We start from the raw sequence: 15,175 nt of genomic DNA, 5'->3' as shown, positions 1-15,175 counted from the left end.
AATCCCGCTAATTCCCAGATTTACGCAGACTTTTGGCTCTGTCTCCTACCTTTCTCTCCGAGAAGAGGAGGAGGCAGCTGATCTGCAGAGGGTGGGACCAGGGGCATGATGGGCACTGCCTGGGAACCTGCCAAGCCCATCCCCTCCAATCCCCAGGCCCGATCAGTCCCCCACAGGCATTCAAGGAGCTCTGGTGCTTCCACGTGTGTATCTGTTTCCTGAGCCCCAGGAGCGAGGGCTGTAGTCTGGACAGTGGGAATCTGCACAGATCCAGACCCCCTTCTGCCACCAGCAAGCTGCAGTGACTGTCCCCGCAGGCCTGGCGGGCTTGGGCCATTCACCTCCCTGTGGGACCCAGGGCTGCTGCTTCTTCCCCGTGTCAGATCCAGGGGTGACGTCTGCTCTGCCAGTGTAACTGGGTGGACCGTTGGCAGGAGGGACCTGCAGCTGCTAAAACCAGCACCACGGACCCGGCCACTTCTCAGCAGCACAGCTCTGCTGCTCACAGTTCTGGAGGCTGCCAAGTCCAAGGTCACGGCTCCGGCAGCTTCGGTGTCTGCGAGGGCCTGTTCCCCCTAGATGGAGACTTTTTTTTTTTTTTTTTTTTTGACAGGCAGAGTGGACAGTGAGAGAGAGAGACAGAGAGAAAGGTCTTCCTTTTGCCGTTGGTTCACCCTCCAATGGCCACCGCGGCCGGCTCGCTGCAGCCGGCGCACCACGCTGATCCAATGGCAGGAGCCAGGTACTTCTCCTGGTCTCCCATGGGGTGCAGGGCCCAAGCACTTGGGCCATCCTCCACTGCACTCCCGGGCCAGAGCAGAGAGCTGGCCTGGAAGAGGGGCAACCGGCACAGAATCCGGCGCCCCGACCGGGACTAGAACCCGGTGTGCTGGCGCTGCAAGGTGGAGGATTAGCCTAGTGAGCCGTGGCGCTGGCTTTAGATGGAGACTTAGCAGCTGCGTCTTCACCTGGAGAAGGGGCTCCCCCAGCCTCTTTTTAATTTTTTTAAAGATTTATTTGAAAGGTAGAGTTACAGAGAGAGAGAGAGAGAGAGGAAAGGAGGGAAGGAGGGAGGGAGAGAGGGAGGGAGAGACAGAGAATCTGTCTCCAAATGGCTGCAATGCCAGGGCTGGGCCAGGCCAAAGGCAGGAGCCAGGAGCTCCATCTGGGTCTCCCGTGTAGGTGGCAGGAATACAAGTATGTGGCTGTCTGCTCCTTTCCCAGGCACATTAACAGGGAGCTGGATCAGAAGTGGAGCTGTCAGGAGTCAAACCGGTGCTCATATTGGTATGCCTGTGTCATAGGTGGCGGCTTTACCCACTACACGTGATGCCGGCCCCACCGGCACTTCTAAGGAGTGGGACTTTGGGCATGTTACCCAAGCCTCTCTAAGCTTTGGTTTCCTTCTATATCAGGTGTTTGGAGGATTTAAATGAGCTCACCGCTGTGTAGTGCAGGGCACACAGGAAATGCTTGGGCAAGCTTTCTTGTTCCAGCTGTTAGTTTGATTTTTGTTCTTGTTCAAATTCAAGGTCTGTTTCAAAGTTAGGCCTAAGCGTCCTCCCCTGAGTCTGCTGGGAGGCAAGCCCAGGCTATCCACGAAATCACTTGCATTTTAAAGAGCCGTGATTGGCGCCTGTGTTATGACGCAGACATCCTGTGTGAATGCCAGTTGGAGGCCCAGCTGCTCCCCTTCTGATCCAGCTCCGTGCTAATGGCCTGGGAAAGCAGCAGAAGATGGCCCAAATGCTTGGAGCCCTGCCACCCATATTGGAGACCTGGATAGAGTTCCAAGCTTCTGACTTTAGCTTGGCTCAGGTCTGACCATCACAGCCATTTGGAAGTGAACGAGTGGATGGAGGATCTCTCTCTCTGTCTCTCTTTCCCTGCCTCTGTCTCTGTCACTTGCTTTCAAATAAGTTTATAAAAACAAAGAGAGCTGTGATTTTCTGCCTCAGAAGTCCACTCATGGCCTTTTTTTTTTTTTTTAAGAATTATTTTTGTTTATTTGAAAGACAGGGTTACAGAGTGAGGTAGAGCCAGAGAGAGAGAGAGAGAGAGAGAGAGAGAGAGAGAGAGAGATTCCATTCTGCTAGTTCACTCCCCAAATGATTGCAATGGCCAGAGCTGAGCTGATCTGAAGCCAGGAGCCAGGAGCTTCTTCCAGGTCTCCCACGTGGGTGCAGGGGCCCAAGGAGTTGGGCCATCTTTTGCTGCTTTCCCAGGCCACAGCAGAGAGCTGAATCAGAAGAGGAGCAGCTGGGACTTGAACTGGTGGCCATATGGGATGCCAGAGCTGCAGGCTGGGGCTTTAACCTGCTGTGCCATGGTGCTGTCCCCCACTCATGGCCTTTTTAAAATTTTACATTTTTTTCTTTCTTCCCAAAGATGTATTTAGTTATTAGTTTGAAAGGCAGAGTGATAAGGGAGAAGAGAAAAATCTTCCATCCACAAATTTACTCCTCAAATGGTTGCAACAGCCAGGGCTGGGCCAGGCTGAAGTCAGGAGCCTGGAACTTTGTCTGGGTCTCCCACATGGGTGCAGGGGTCCAGGTACTTGAGCCATCATCTGCAGCTTCCCAGGTGCATTTGCAGGGAGCTGGGTGGGGAGGGGAGTAACTGGGACTCAGTCCAGCGCTGTGATATGGAATGTGGGCATGCCTAATGGAGGCTTAACCTGCTGTGCCACAATGTGCCCCTCATGGTCTTTTTTGATGGCTTCTCTGAGCAGCTGCTGGTGGCGGCTGGACCAGGCGATGGGGCTGCTGCGGGCGAAGCTCCTCACCTGGAGCGCTTGGGACACAACGTGACTGCTTGCAGGGCTCCGACTGGGAGCGGGAGGGACGGTGTGAAGGAAAAGTTTTTCAGATACAGAAGGGGCAGGTGGGCGGCATGGCTTATGGCCTGACAGTGTGCAAGGGTGGAGGCCTGCTGTGCTGGGTCTGCAGATAGACACAGGAAGGCTTTCCCTGAAGGCCTGGAGGTGGGGTGGGGTTGAAGGGCGGCTGGTGAGCCACGCAGGGAGACTTGGTTTGGGGGAAGTGCCTGGCCGTGGGGTAGGGAGTGATCTGGTGGGCACCAGTGACGTGAAAGGTGCCCAGATCGTAAGGAAGGCCTGGTGGACGGAGCCAGCAGGGAGAGAGACACTGCTGGTGAGGTGTCTTGGGGACCAGAGCATGGTGATCGCAGCTAAGTGTGCATGTGTGCGGGTGATAGCAGAGGAAGTCGGGGACCCCAGGGTGTGGCACAGGTGGCTGTGTGGGTGGGTGCCCGTGGCCAGGCTAAGGGAGCAGTGCAGGAGGGGCCAGCCTGGGCCGTTCCCAGAGCCAGGGTCTGAAGGAACAGACTGAAAAATGGGCTGAAAAGAACTTGCAAAAAGCACAGGGTGATCCCTATATCTCTTGATCAAGTCTGGAACCCTGCAACTCCCCAGACCCTCAAGGAGACTTTTCTCTCCCCCATCTGCCCGACTTGCTTGGGCTTTCTGGGTGGGGAGTGTGGGGAGATTGTGGCACAGGGCAGAGTGGGGTGTGCAGGCAAAAGCTGGAGCCAGCGGGGGCTGCGGAGCTGTGGAGCGTCCTCCCTGTGGTCATTCACACCATCATTCAGCGTGTTCCAACTACCTACTTGGACATGAGGGCCTACATTTGTGGGCTTGGCTTTGAGGCCCCCGGAGTGGAGCTGAGCATTGCCTTTGCTGTTCCCCACGCTGCTACCCCCATGCTGCTGTCCCCAAGCTTTCTGTGTCCCTTTCCCATAGGCCTGCAGTCCTGACCCCGCCTCCTTTCCTGCCCTGAAGCCATGAACCTTCTGAATTGCACGCCTCTGTCCAGTTGTGGTCCCATCTTTCTGCTTCTTTGATAGCGCAACTTTCTGATAAAAAGGTTGGACATTCGGTGCAGGGTTTTAGATGCTGTGTGGGCCACCTGCATCCCATGCTGGAGTGCCTGGGTGCCAGCCCTGGCTCTACTTCTGATTCCAACTTTGAGCCAGTGCACAGCCTGGGAGGTAGGAGGTGATGGCTCAAGTAGTTGGACCCCTGCCACCAGTGTGGGAGACCTGGGCTGAGTTTCTGTCTCCCAGCTTTGCCTGGCTCAGTGCTGGCTGTGGTGGGGTTGAGGGCATTTGGGGAGTGAATCAGTGAATTCTCTCTCTCTCTCTAATAAATAAATGAATATAAAATTAAAAAAGATGTGATACAATTGTGTGTGCCTTGGTTTCCCACTCCTCCCACCTCTCCCTGACCCTACCCAGGCCCTGGTAGCCACCATGTGGCTGAAAGTAACAGCCTAACCCATCAGGCTGTTCTCCATTCTGGGCAGACTCTGATGGAGCTGATCGATCTGCTCCCTAGAGTGTTTCTGTCTGTCGGTTTGGCTTCCAGGGTCCCATGCTCTCTTTGGCTTCCCAGCTCCTCCTTCCTCCCCCGTAGCCGTCCCTGCTTCCTGTCCTTGGCTGCCTCTGGCTTGTTTACCCGTGTCTCGGCACTGGAAAGTTCTCGTCTTCTCCACCTCGCCCAGCAGCCGTGATGCTGCTTCAAGCCTGTAGCATCTCCAGTGTCACGTGGTCCAAGCCTAACTCCTGATTTCTGTCCCAAGTCTGCTCCCTCTTGGTCAACAGACAGCGCCCCCCACCCCAATCATTCCTCTGGGTTCCCCAAAATATCACTCCCACCCTCCTCTTAAAATATTGTACTTTTTGGGGACAGTGCTGTGGCACAGTGGGTTAAAGCCTGAACTGCAGCACTGGCATCCCATATGGGTACCTCTTTGTGTCCTGGCTGCTCCTCTTGCGATCCAGCTCCCTGCTAATGCACCTGCGCAAGTAGCGGAGGATGACTGGGCCCCTGCACCCACGTGGGAGACCTGGAAGAATTACAGAGGGCTCTTCCTCTCACTTCACTACCCAGAAGAAGCTCCTGGTTCCTGGCTTCAGATCGGCTCAGCTCCGGTCGTTGCAGTAATTTGGGGGGTGAACTAGCAGGTGGAAAGACCTCTTTCTCTGTGTCTCTACCTCTCTGTAACTCTTTCAAATAAATGAATCTTGAAAAATGACATTTTAAAATATATTGTACTTTGAAATTTCTGTTCTGCAATGTTGGATACAAGCACTCTCTTCCTTTTTTGTTTTAAAGATTTATTTTTTAAAAAATTTATTTGAGGGGATGGTGCTGTGGCGTAGCGGGTAAAGCTGCCACCTGCAGTATCAGCATCCCATATGGGCACTGGTTTAAATCCTGGCTGCTCCACTTCCAATCCAGCTCTGCTTATGGCCTGGGAAAGCAATATGATGATCCAAGTCCTTGGATCCTTGCACCTGCGTGGGGGACCTGGAAGAAGTTCCTGGTTCCTGGCTTTGGATCTGTGCAGCTCCAGCCGTTGCAGCCATTTGAAAATGAACCAGCAGATGAAAAACCTCTTTCTCTCTCTCTCTCTCTCTCTCTATCTAGCTCTGCCTTTCAAATAAATAAATACATCTTTTAAAAAAATTACTTGAAAGGCAGAGCTAGAGAGAGATCTTCCATCTGCTGGTTCACTCCCCATATGGCCAGGGCTGGACCAGGTGGAAACCAGGAGCCAGGAGCTTCTTCCAGGTCTCCCACACGGGTGCAGGGGCCCAAGGACTTGGGTCATCCTTCACTGCTTTCCCAGGCCGTAGCAGAGAGCTGGAGTGGAAGTGGAGTAGCCGGGACTTGAACTGGCACCTTTATGGGATTCCAGCATTGCAGGCAGAGGCTTAACCTGCCACGCCACAGTGCCAACCCCAACATTATCTTTCTTAGCTGTGTCTGAAACATACTGGAAAACTGGTGGCTTCTGACCCATCGCTCAGCTGGTGCCCTGCGTCCTGCTGGGCACTGCTGCAGCCTCCACCCCATCTGCAGCAAGGTCTGTGGCCTCTGTCTTCAGAAAGCTCCACATCCTCCCGGTTCCAGTGCCCGCAGTCCCAGCCACCACCATGGCTTCCTGGGTTTAGGGCTGCGCTCTGCAAGCCTGCCTCCCTGCAGCAACACAGGGAGCCTTTTCCCCTGGAGCCGCGGCCTGGCCTCCTCTCTGAGGACCCCTGGATGCCCCTTCTTGCTCTCCTCTCCCCTGCCCTTGCTCCCAGCCTCCACCTTCTGCCAGCAGCTCCACCCCTCCCAGCTCCCCCAGCTGCCACTCCATCTTTCCTTGCTACCTCCCACTCACTGAACTTAAATGCACATTTATTTTGCCTCTGGTTTGTCTCCCAGGTAGAGTGGCGACTTCCAGGTTTATTTATTTATTTTTTTTTAAGATTTATTTTTATTTGAAAGTTACAGAGAGAGAGAGAGAGAGAAAGAGGTCTTCCATTCTGTTGGTTCACTCCCAAAATGACCACAACGGCCAGAGCTGAGCTGATCTGAAGCCAGGAGCTAGAAGCTTCCACCGGGTCTCCCATGTGGGTACAGGGGCCCAAGAACTTGGGCTATCTTCTACTGCTTTTCCAGGCCATTAGTAGAGAGCTGGATTGTAAGTGGAGCCCATATGGGATGCTGGCACTGCAGGCTGGGGCTTTAACCTGCTGTGTCACAGCACTGCTCCCCCTCTCCCTTTAAGATTTATTTATTTATTTGGCAGTAAGAGTTGCAGAGAGAGGGGGGAGGGGGAGAGAGAGAGAGAGTTTCCTGCTGCTGGTTCATTCCCCATATGGCTATAATGGCCAGGGCTGGGCCTGGCTAAATCCAGGAGCCAAGAGCCAGGAGCGTCATCCGGGTCTCCCACATGGGTTGGCAGGGGCCCAAGCACTTGAGCCATTTTACACTGCTTTTCTCAGCCATTATCAGGGAGCTGGATAGCAAGTGGAGCAGCCGGGACATGAACTGGTGCCCATATGGGATGCCGGCAGTGCAGGTGGTGGCTTTACTTGCCACAGCACTGGCCCTCGACTCTAAGTTTTATACCTTCAGCAGCAGGTGTCATGCTGGATGCCTCATAGGGGCTTGGCATGTGTGGCCTGAGTATATGTGAGCTGGCACATGGGGAAAACTTGTGAATGGGTGGGCGAATGAATGAATGAATGAATGAGCAAGCGAATGAATAAAGGATGGGTTCTAGCCAGCAGGGAAAGGCTGTGTGGGTTTTCCCTCCTGATTTCCTTTCCTCTGTGGCTTCTTTCTGCTGCTTACCCATCTCGTAGGTGACAACTTGTTGCTCCGATTTTAAAACTCCGGGTAAAGGGCGGCGGTGGTGCACAGCTGCCGTCTGTGCGGCCGTTCGGAAGCGCAGAAGGCTCTCAGGACGTGCGCTTTTCCAAATTAATTAAACCCTGCTTCCCTGGCGATAAGAGGCCGAGAAGGAAGTCGGTGGCTGCGGGAGCGAGCGGCGCGAGAATCTGGGTCGGTGTGTCCCGGCTGGCTTGGGTGCCGCGCCGCTGAGTCTTTGTTTTCTCCTGTAGGTCGCACCCAGGACGATGAGCGGCTGAGATGGAGGCGCCCGCCCCTGCCACTGGCCCGGAGAAGAAGGAAGCCAAAGGAGGGACCCTGGAGGCCAGCGGTCTCGCCGACCTCGGCACAAAGACTTCTCCACTGGTGGTGGCCGCGGCCGTTGCCGCCCACGGAGGTACTTTGCGCGAGCTGTACACCCAGAGAGTGGCAGGATTTAATGAGAAATGAGAGCGCCAGGGGTGGCCCGCGGCATCGGGGAGTTGTGCGGGGTCTGTGGAGGGCGCTCTGCCCCAGGGAGCACCATGCACACGGAAGGTCGCCTGCGGGATTGCCTGGCACAGCCAAGGGTCAGGGGCCTGGGCTTCCCTAGACTGCGGCTCCCTGCTGCTGGGTGCGTTCAGCTGGCACATTTGCCCTGTGCCCGGACCCCCTCTTCACGCCCCTGCCCGCGAGAACTATTTTGGAGCGTTAATTGTCTCCCGATGCCTCTGGCTGTAATTAGAGGGTCAGGTACGGAATTGGAGTGTCTTCGGCGAATTTCTGGCCAAACTTAATTATAACAGAAGGGACCACGCCAGCCGCAGCCTCTCATTTCACTACCCCGGAGAGAAACGCTCTCTGGTTTCCGCTGGTCCGTGCCAGCCTCCCGCGGGGAGGGTTTGGCGGGAAGGCGAGACCTCCCCTTGTGTCTGCGCCGTCCATCTGGAGGCCACAGGACTAGTTCTGTCTCAGAGGAGTGCAGAGCCTGAGATTTCTTTTCTGTGCCTTTTTATTCAAGTGCATTTAGTCATGCCCTGTTGCTCTCGCTGCTGCTCAGCCCGGAGGGGTAGCAGGGAAGGGGCTGAGGCTGAGCCTGGCGCTCCCTTCGGTGCGCGCGCGCGCGCGCGTGCTCCCAGCCGGTGTGGGGTCTCCAGCAGGGGCCGTGTTTGCGCATTTTTGTTCCTCGCTGCGGGGCTGGAGCCCAGGGAAACGGAGTGTGTGTGTAGGGCACAGGGGCCAGTGTTGCTAAGAGTGTACTTGGGGACCTCTAGGTCGCTGTCGTCATATTTATTTTCATTTTCCCCGTGGTTCCGGGTTGAAGGTTGCCATTGCTGCGTGTGGCCCAAATGAGGAGACAGAGATTGGAGGCTCCCTTTGGGATCCCTCGGGGAGGAGGAGTGTTTGATCTCCTGATCTGTTTTCCTGGGACCTGGGCTCTGCCACGGGGATCTGTGGAGGGGGTGGGGTGGGGTGGAGTGGGAGGAGCCAAAGCTGAGTCCCCCCCCCCCCCCAAGGAGGCGTGGAGGACTCTGAGAGGGTTTTAGTCACATGGTGTCCCAGGGTCAAGGCCTGACCTGGGGTGTGCCTTTAGATGCTGCTGAACTCCAAGGAGCCTGACCTCCCTCCAGCTACCACCTTGCCATGCTGGCCTTGCTGAAGCTGCCCATCAGAGCAGCAACCAAGAGCAGACTTGGGTAGTCCCTTGGCCATACCTGAGGGTGGGGACCCTCCTGAAATGGAGCTGATGGTCCCTGTTGGCAAGAGCATCTGGCACTGGAGGGAGTCTTGACTTGGAGGCAAAGTGGTGGGCCCATGTTCCTAGCTTGGAGCATAGCCGCTCCCAGGGAGGTAGCCACTACCCCGGCAGGCCCTCTGTCCCCTTGGTGGCTGGCCCAGGGGAGCATGGCTGATGAGGCTCCAGCAGATGGTGGACTCAAGTGAGCCTGGCTGCTGCAGGGTGGCTGGCTGTTGCCTGCAGAGCGGTCTCAGCCAGGTGCCCCTGCTTCTGGAGATCACCTGGGATCCCAGAGCCTCTTCGCCCATCACTGCTGCCTGTACCTCTCTCTGAGCAGCTTGTTGGGGGAGGGTCTTCCTGGAGTCAGGGAGGAGCAGCTGTTCCCGCGTGGAGCAGAGCAGCGTGTTGTGGGGTGGGGCTCCCCGTGCTGGTGGACCATGGTGGTTGCATTCGTGGCAGCCCAGAGGGGCATGGCCTGGACCCTGGCTTTTGAGATCTGTGCTATGAGGGGGTTTCACAGATGTTATCTGGTCTCCCTGATCTCAGGACATTGGATTGTCCTTAAGTCTTACTGAGCCGTGGCAGATCGTACTGTGGATGAGAGTCCTCGTGTACTCAGCACTCTGAATCCCAGGAGTCTCCCAGGAGCCTCTGCCCTGGGCCTGCCTGTCAGCAGGTGAAACTTTCCGTGGAGCTACTGGGCTGGGGGATGCCTTTCCCTCAGCTGTGGGTCTCAGTGTGGGGTGCTGGGCCTGGCGAGAAGGCAAGCAGGGGTCTCCTGGGGACCTGAATGGGGCAGGAGAAAGTGTGAGTTGGGAGTTCCAGAGCAGTTGCATGGAGCCAGCAGCATTTGCCTGGGACCCCTGGGGAGCTGGGTGCTCAGCCAGCAAGGGTGGGGCTGAGAGTGGACAGCGGGGGCTACACAGAGGCCTGGGAGGGGGACAGTGCTGCAGGACCCTGTCTTTTGCACGGGAGAGTCTCAGCCACAGCCTCTCTATCCACAGGGCATGGGTGCCAGGACCCTTCCTCATACCAAAGTCCACAGATGCTCAGGACCCTTTTATCAAATGGCATAGTATTTGCATAGAACCTATGTGCTATTGCTTTTTCTTTTTTTTAAAGATTTCTGCATGGGTAGAAGATGGCCCAAGTCCTTGGGCCCCTGCACCCGCGTGGGAGACCTGGAAGAAGCTCCTGGCTCCTGGCTTCTGGCTTTGGATCAGCACAGCTCTGGCCGTTGTGGCCAACTGGGGAGTGAACCATTGGATGGAACACCTCTCTCTCTCTCTCTCTCTCTCTCTCTGCCTCTGTCTCTCCCTCTCCCTCTTTCTGTGTACCTCTTTTAATTAAATAAATAAATCTTCAAGAAAAAAAAAGATTTCTGCATGTATTTTGAAAGCATTACAGAGAGAGAGAGAGAGACATCTTCCATCTGCTGGTTCACTCTCCACATGGCTGCAATGGCCATTACTGGGCCAGGCTGAAGCCAAGAGCCAGGAGCTTCTTCTAGGTCTCCCATGTGGGTGGTAGGGACCCAAACACTTGGGCCATTTTCCGCGACCTTTCCCAGGCGCATTAGCAGAGAGCGGATCAGAACTGGAGCAGGCGATATGAAGCAGCACCCATATGGGATGCCGGCTCACAGGCAGTGGCTTAACCCGCTACACCACAAGGCCCGCTTCTGTGCCTCTTATCTACTTTGAATCATGTCTGGGTTATTTGTCATACATAATACAATGCAAATGTTATGAAAATAGCTGTCATACTGTATTGTGTAGGGAATAATGACAAGAAAAGTCTGTACAGAGGGACACACTGTGATTAAAATGTATTTTTGGTCCATGGTTGGTTGGGGACATAGAAGGCTGATTATATTTGCTTTTAAGTTGTTATTTTACGTGGTTTGGGAGTAATTATTTTTCAAAGATTTATTCTATTTGAAAGGCAGAGTTACAGAGAGAGCAAGATCTTCCAATTGCTGGTTTACTCCACAAATGGCCACAATGGCTGGAGTGGGCCAGGCCAAAGCCAGGACCCAGGAACTTCTTCTGGGTGTCCTACATGGGTGCAGGGGGCCATGAAACCAGCCCCTTGATTGGGTGTTAATTTGAACCCAGCTGTTCTGGTACTCTGGGGAAGCCTTGGAAGGAGCCCCACGTGTGGCTCCATGCCTCAGTTCCCTCCTGGGGACCAGGGGCTGGCAGCACCTGCTCTGGTCCAGACAGGCAGGCAGACAGTCTTGAAGTCACCTGGCTGGGCCGGCCTTCGTGTTGTGTGACTCCGCTTAGGACTCCACCTGAGGCCGGCCTGGCAGGGGTAGGTGTTTCCACTCCACTGCATGTGCCGGTGCCGAGACGGGCGTCAGAAACCCCTTTCGCCCAGCGGAGCAGCCAGGACCGGCGGGACTGCAGGAAAACCAGCGCTGTGGTCAGACTGGGGCAAGGTTCCTTTCACCCTTGGGCGGGAGCCGCTGTGGGCGACGCGGACCCTGCTGCCAGTGGTTCTTGCCCAGCCTCTTTAGCTGTTGTGCTAACACTTTGGAGGCCGTAAATCTTCCAGAAACACATTTTAGCCCGAGTTCCCCCCGCCCCCTCATTTTTGAAGCGGTGTAATTTGAAAGGCAATTTGATTCAGATGTTTCTTATTGCTGTGCACCCAAGCCGCCCAGAATGCTGTGTCTTTTCCTCCGCTGCCGCCGCCGCCCATGAGTTTTCTTTCCAAAAATATTTCTGCACCTCCCTGTGGTGTGTCTCCATGGAGCATCAGTGGCCCTGCCACTCCGATCCTCCGGGACACCCGGAAGGGCTGGACCTGGGACACTTGGAGCCGGGTCTGGGAGGCGGGGGTGTTCCTGGCTTCTGAAACCTGGCTGTCACACAGGCGCACGCTGAGTGGCCACTGTGGCCAGGCTGGGAGCCTTCCCAGCCTGGACCCCGCCAGCAACTTCATCTTCCCCCACTCCTGGCTCTGGGATGGAGCCCACCCCTAGACCTGCTAAGTCTGAGTCTGTGGGGTGGGGCCCAGACAGCTGTGGTTAAGTAAAAAACTTCTGGGTGATGCCGATAGAGTCTTTTTTGAAAACAAAACGAAATAAACCCTTAACTTTATTTCTTTATTATTTTCATTTTCTTTGAAAGGCAGAGAGACAGAGACACAGACTGAGTTTTCTTCTTTCTTCTGGTTCATTCCTCAAATGCCCACAACAGCCAGGATTGGGATAGGTTGAAGCATGTGGGTGGCAGGGACCCAAGTACTTGAGACATAGTCTCCTGCCTCCCTGGAGGTGCATTAGCAGGAAGCTGGATGGGAAGCAGTGGAGTCAGGATTCGAACCAGGCACTCCCATACTGACTGACTTAAGCTCCTGTGCCAAATGCCCAACCTCAAATCGGTCTATTTATTTATTTATTTATTTTTAAAGATTTATTTATTTATTTGAAAGTCAGAGTTACAGAGAGAGAGAAGGAGAGAGAGAGAGAGAGGTCTTCCATCCACTGGTTCACTCCCCAATTGACTGCAATGGCTGGAGCTGCGCTGATCCGGAGCCAGGAGCCAGGAGCCAGGAGCCAGGAGCTTCCTCCGATTCTCCCACACAGGTGCAGGAACCCATGGACTTGGGCCTTCTACTGTTTTCCCAGGCCATAGCAGAGAGCTGGATCGGAAGTGAAGTAGCCAGGTCTCAAATCAGTGCCCATATGGGATGCTGGCACTGCAGGCGGCAGCTTTATCCGCTACACCACAGCACCGACCCCGGTTTATTTATTTATTTTTATTGATTTATTTGAGAGGTATAGGGAAAGAGAGATACATAGAATGACAGACAGAGCTCCTATCCACTCGATCACACCTTAAATGCCTGTAATGGCTAAGGCTGGTTGGGGCCAAAGCTGGGAGCCAGGAAATCAACCCAGGTCTCCCCTGTGGGTGGCAGGAGTCTGGTTATTGAGCCATTCTCACTGCTCTCCAAAGTCTGCATTCGCAGGAAGCTGAAGTTAGGAGTGGAGCCATGAGTTAAACCTAGGCACTCTGATATGGATAAGAGGCATTTTAAGTGCCAGGTGCATGTTGGAGTTAGGGTTAGGGTTAGGGTTAGGGTTAGGGTTAGGGTTAGGGTTAGGGTTAGGGTTAGGGTTAGGGTTTTGTGTGCTTTGGCTCCATGAGGGAAGGGGAATGTTTTCTTCTGTGAAATGGGAGTCCTACACAGCTGCTGAGGTCTGCTCATACAGACCTGACACTGGGAGCTACTTCACTGCCCCTCTTACCGCAGGCAGTGCAGCGTGCAGTAAGGCTTGTCCTCGATTCTGGAGCTAGACTGCTGGATGACGTCCCAGCTCTGCTGACCTCCGGCTGGTCTGTGCCTGTTTCCCCTTCTGTAAAATGGGTGGAACAGTGGTGCGTGCTTTGTAATGCTGTGAGAATTACCTGAGTCAGCAGGTGGAAAGTAGTTGGTAAATAAATATTTTTTTAAAAAAGAAAGGGGGCTTGAACTGTGGTGTAGTGGGCAAAGCCACCGCCTGCATATGGGTGCTGATTCAAGTCCCGGCTGCTCCACTTCCGATCCAGCTCTCTGGTATGGCCTGGGAAAGCAGTAGAAGATGAGCCAAGTCCTTGGGTCCCTGCACTGGCTTGGGAGACCCAGAAGAAGCTCCTGGTTCCTGGCTTCGGCCAACTGGGGAGTGAACCAGTGGATGGAAGACCTCTCTCTCTCTCTCCTTCTCTCTCTGTGTAACTCTTTCAAATAAATAAATAAATATTTAACAAAAAAATAAGAAAGTAGTTGGAAGAGAGCGCTGGGTACTGAGTTGACTGTGAGGTCTGGGTAAAGTATTTGCTTTAGTAACTCTTGCTGTTCTTCCTATCAAGTTTTCTTTTTCTGGGCTTAAGTTGGTCTCTCTTTCCCTGGTCACCCTTACTTGACGGCTTGGTGAGAAGCCCAAGATTCTGATGTCTTCCTGCTCCAGTGGTGCAGGAGTGTGGGCTGTGAATCAGGACTGGTTTCCTGCCCTGCTTGGCTTTGCTCAGCCGAGCAGGAGCCTGACGGGTCTCAGCCTTCTCAGCTGGAGGGTGGGGCCAGATCAGAGGTTGCTAAGGCCGCCCAGCCTTAGAGTCTCATGAGAGGACTGTGATAAATGCAGACTCCCGGGGCCCGGTTGTGTGGACCTCAAACAAATTTCCCAGGTCATTGGGTGCAGGTGGTCTTGGGGGCCCCTGTGTCCCACCAGCTACCCTTTTCTCTTGTCCACTGGCCTTGCTGGCTTCTCGGCAGGGTTCTGGGTGGCCCAGTTTGCTTAGTGGTGAGGCCTCCACCTATGTGGTAGAATGCAGATCCCAGAATATTCCCACGACCCAGACTGCGAGCGTTCCCAGCAAGTCACCCAGGGTTAGAAAATCGTCCTTACCCACAACCCCATCCACCTTAGCATACCTAAAGATCTGATACCCTTCCGTGGATAAAGACCCCAAAGTGCCCTGTGTCTTTGCCCTCTGCCTGCTCCCATGCCTACTACCTCCCATGCAGGGTGCTCACGTGGGCACGGTGCTGTTGGCTCCTCCCTGTCCCCAGCAGACCTCCCATACGGGACTAGAGAGTGAGCCTGTGCCGTGTGTGCCCTCAGAGCTGGTGTGCTCAGTCACCTTTGCTGGTCTGGGGTCCCCTGGGCATGAGGCTCAGTTGGGGCTGGGCCTGCTCCTTGAGTCCGGCTGTGCTCCGGCCCCCGGCCCCTGTGAATAGCAGGGGACTTGCCAAGTGGTCTATCCTGGCCAGCTCACTTGAGTTTCACTGCTGGGCCACAGACTTCCACGGCAAGCTGGGGATGCACTGGGGTGTGACTCAGTGGGCGGTTAATCCTGGGGAAGTCGTCCCAGGCTTGCTGTGGACCCTGCTGCTTGGCTGGATTCATGCCCCAGCCACCCTGAGCTCCCTGTCGATTCAGCAGAGCCCAGGGCTTGGCAGCCTGGCTGTGACAGGCTTAGGGTGTCTGGGGCAGAGCGGGGAGGTTCCAGGCTCTTCCCTTTCCACCGTGGAGTGTTCTTGGGAAGAGTGGGGCTCTTTCTGGAGCTGTGCATATCAGCCATGTGCTGTGGGCAAGTCTCTGGACCTCTGTGACAGATGGAGAGAATGCAGTCTTCCCTCACCCGGTTATCTTATTTATTTATTTTAAAGATTTATTTTTTTATTTACTTGAAAGTCAGTTACACAGAGAGAGAAGGAGAGGCAGAGAGAGAGGGAGGGGGGGTCTTCCATCTGCTGGTTCACTCCCCAGTTGGCTTCAGCCA

General features: G+C 54.7%; 1 protein-coding gene across 4 annotated transcripts in view; it reads left to right on the top strand.

The window, feature by feature from the left end:
• Window positions 1–15,175, top strand: part of GLI2 (GLI family zinc finger 2) — a 216,288-nt gene that overhangs the window by 46,594 nt on the left and 154,519 nt on the right. For all 4 annotated transcript variants that reach the window (XM_051848775.2, XM_051848774.2, XM_051848776.2 and 1 more), the window contains exon 2: window positions 7,417–7,580. In XM_051848775.2, coding sequence (XP_051704735.2) covers window positions 7,445–7,580 — 136 coding nt within the window. In that variant the 5' untranslated portion in view covers window positions 7,417–7,444. The remainder of the gene's footprint in view (window positions 1–7,416; window positions 7,581–15,175) is intronic.

The sequence above is a fragment of the Oryctolagus cuniculus genome, chromosome 3 (genome assembly GCF_964237555.1).
Source record: "Oryctolagus cuniculus chromosome 3, mOryCun1.1, whole genome shotgun sequence".
Lineage (NCBI taxonomy): Eukaryota > Metazoa > Chordata > Mammalia > Lagomorpha > Leporidae > Oryctolagus > Oryctolagus cuniculus.
Note: the sequence above shows the minus strand (reverse complement) of the source record. Positions and strands in the feature narration are given on the sequence as shown.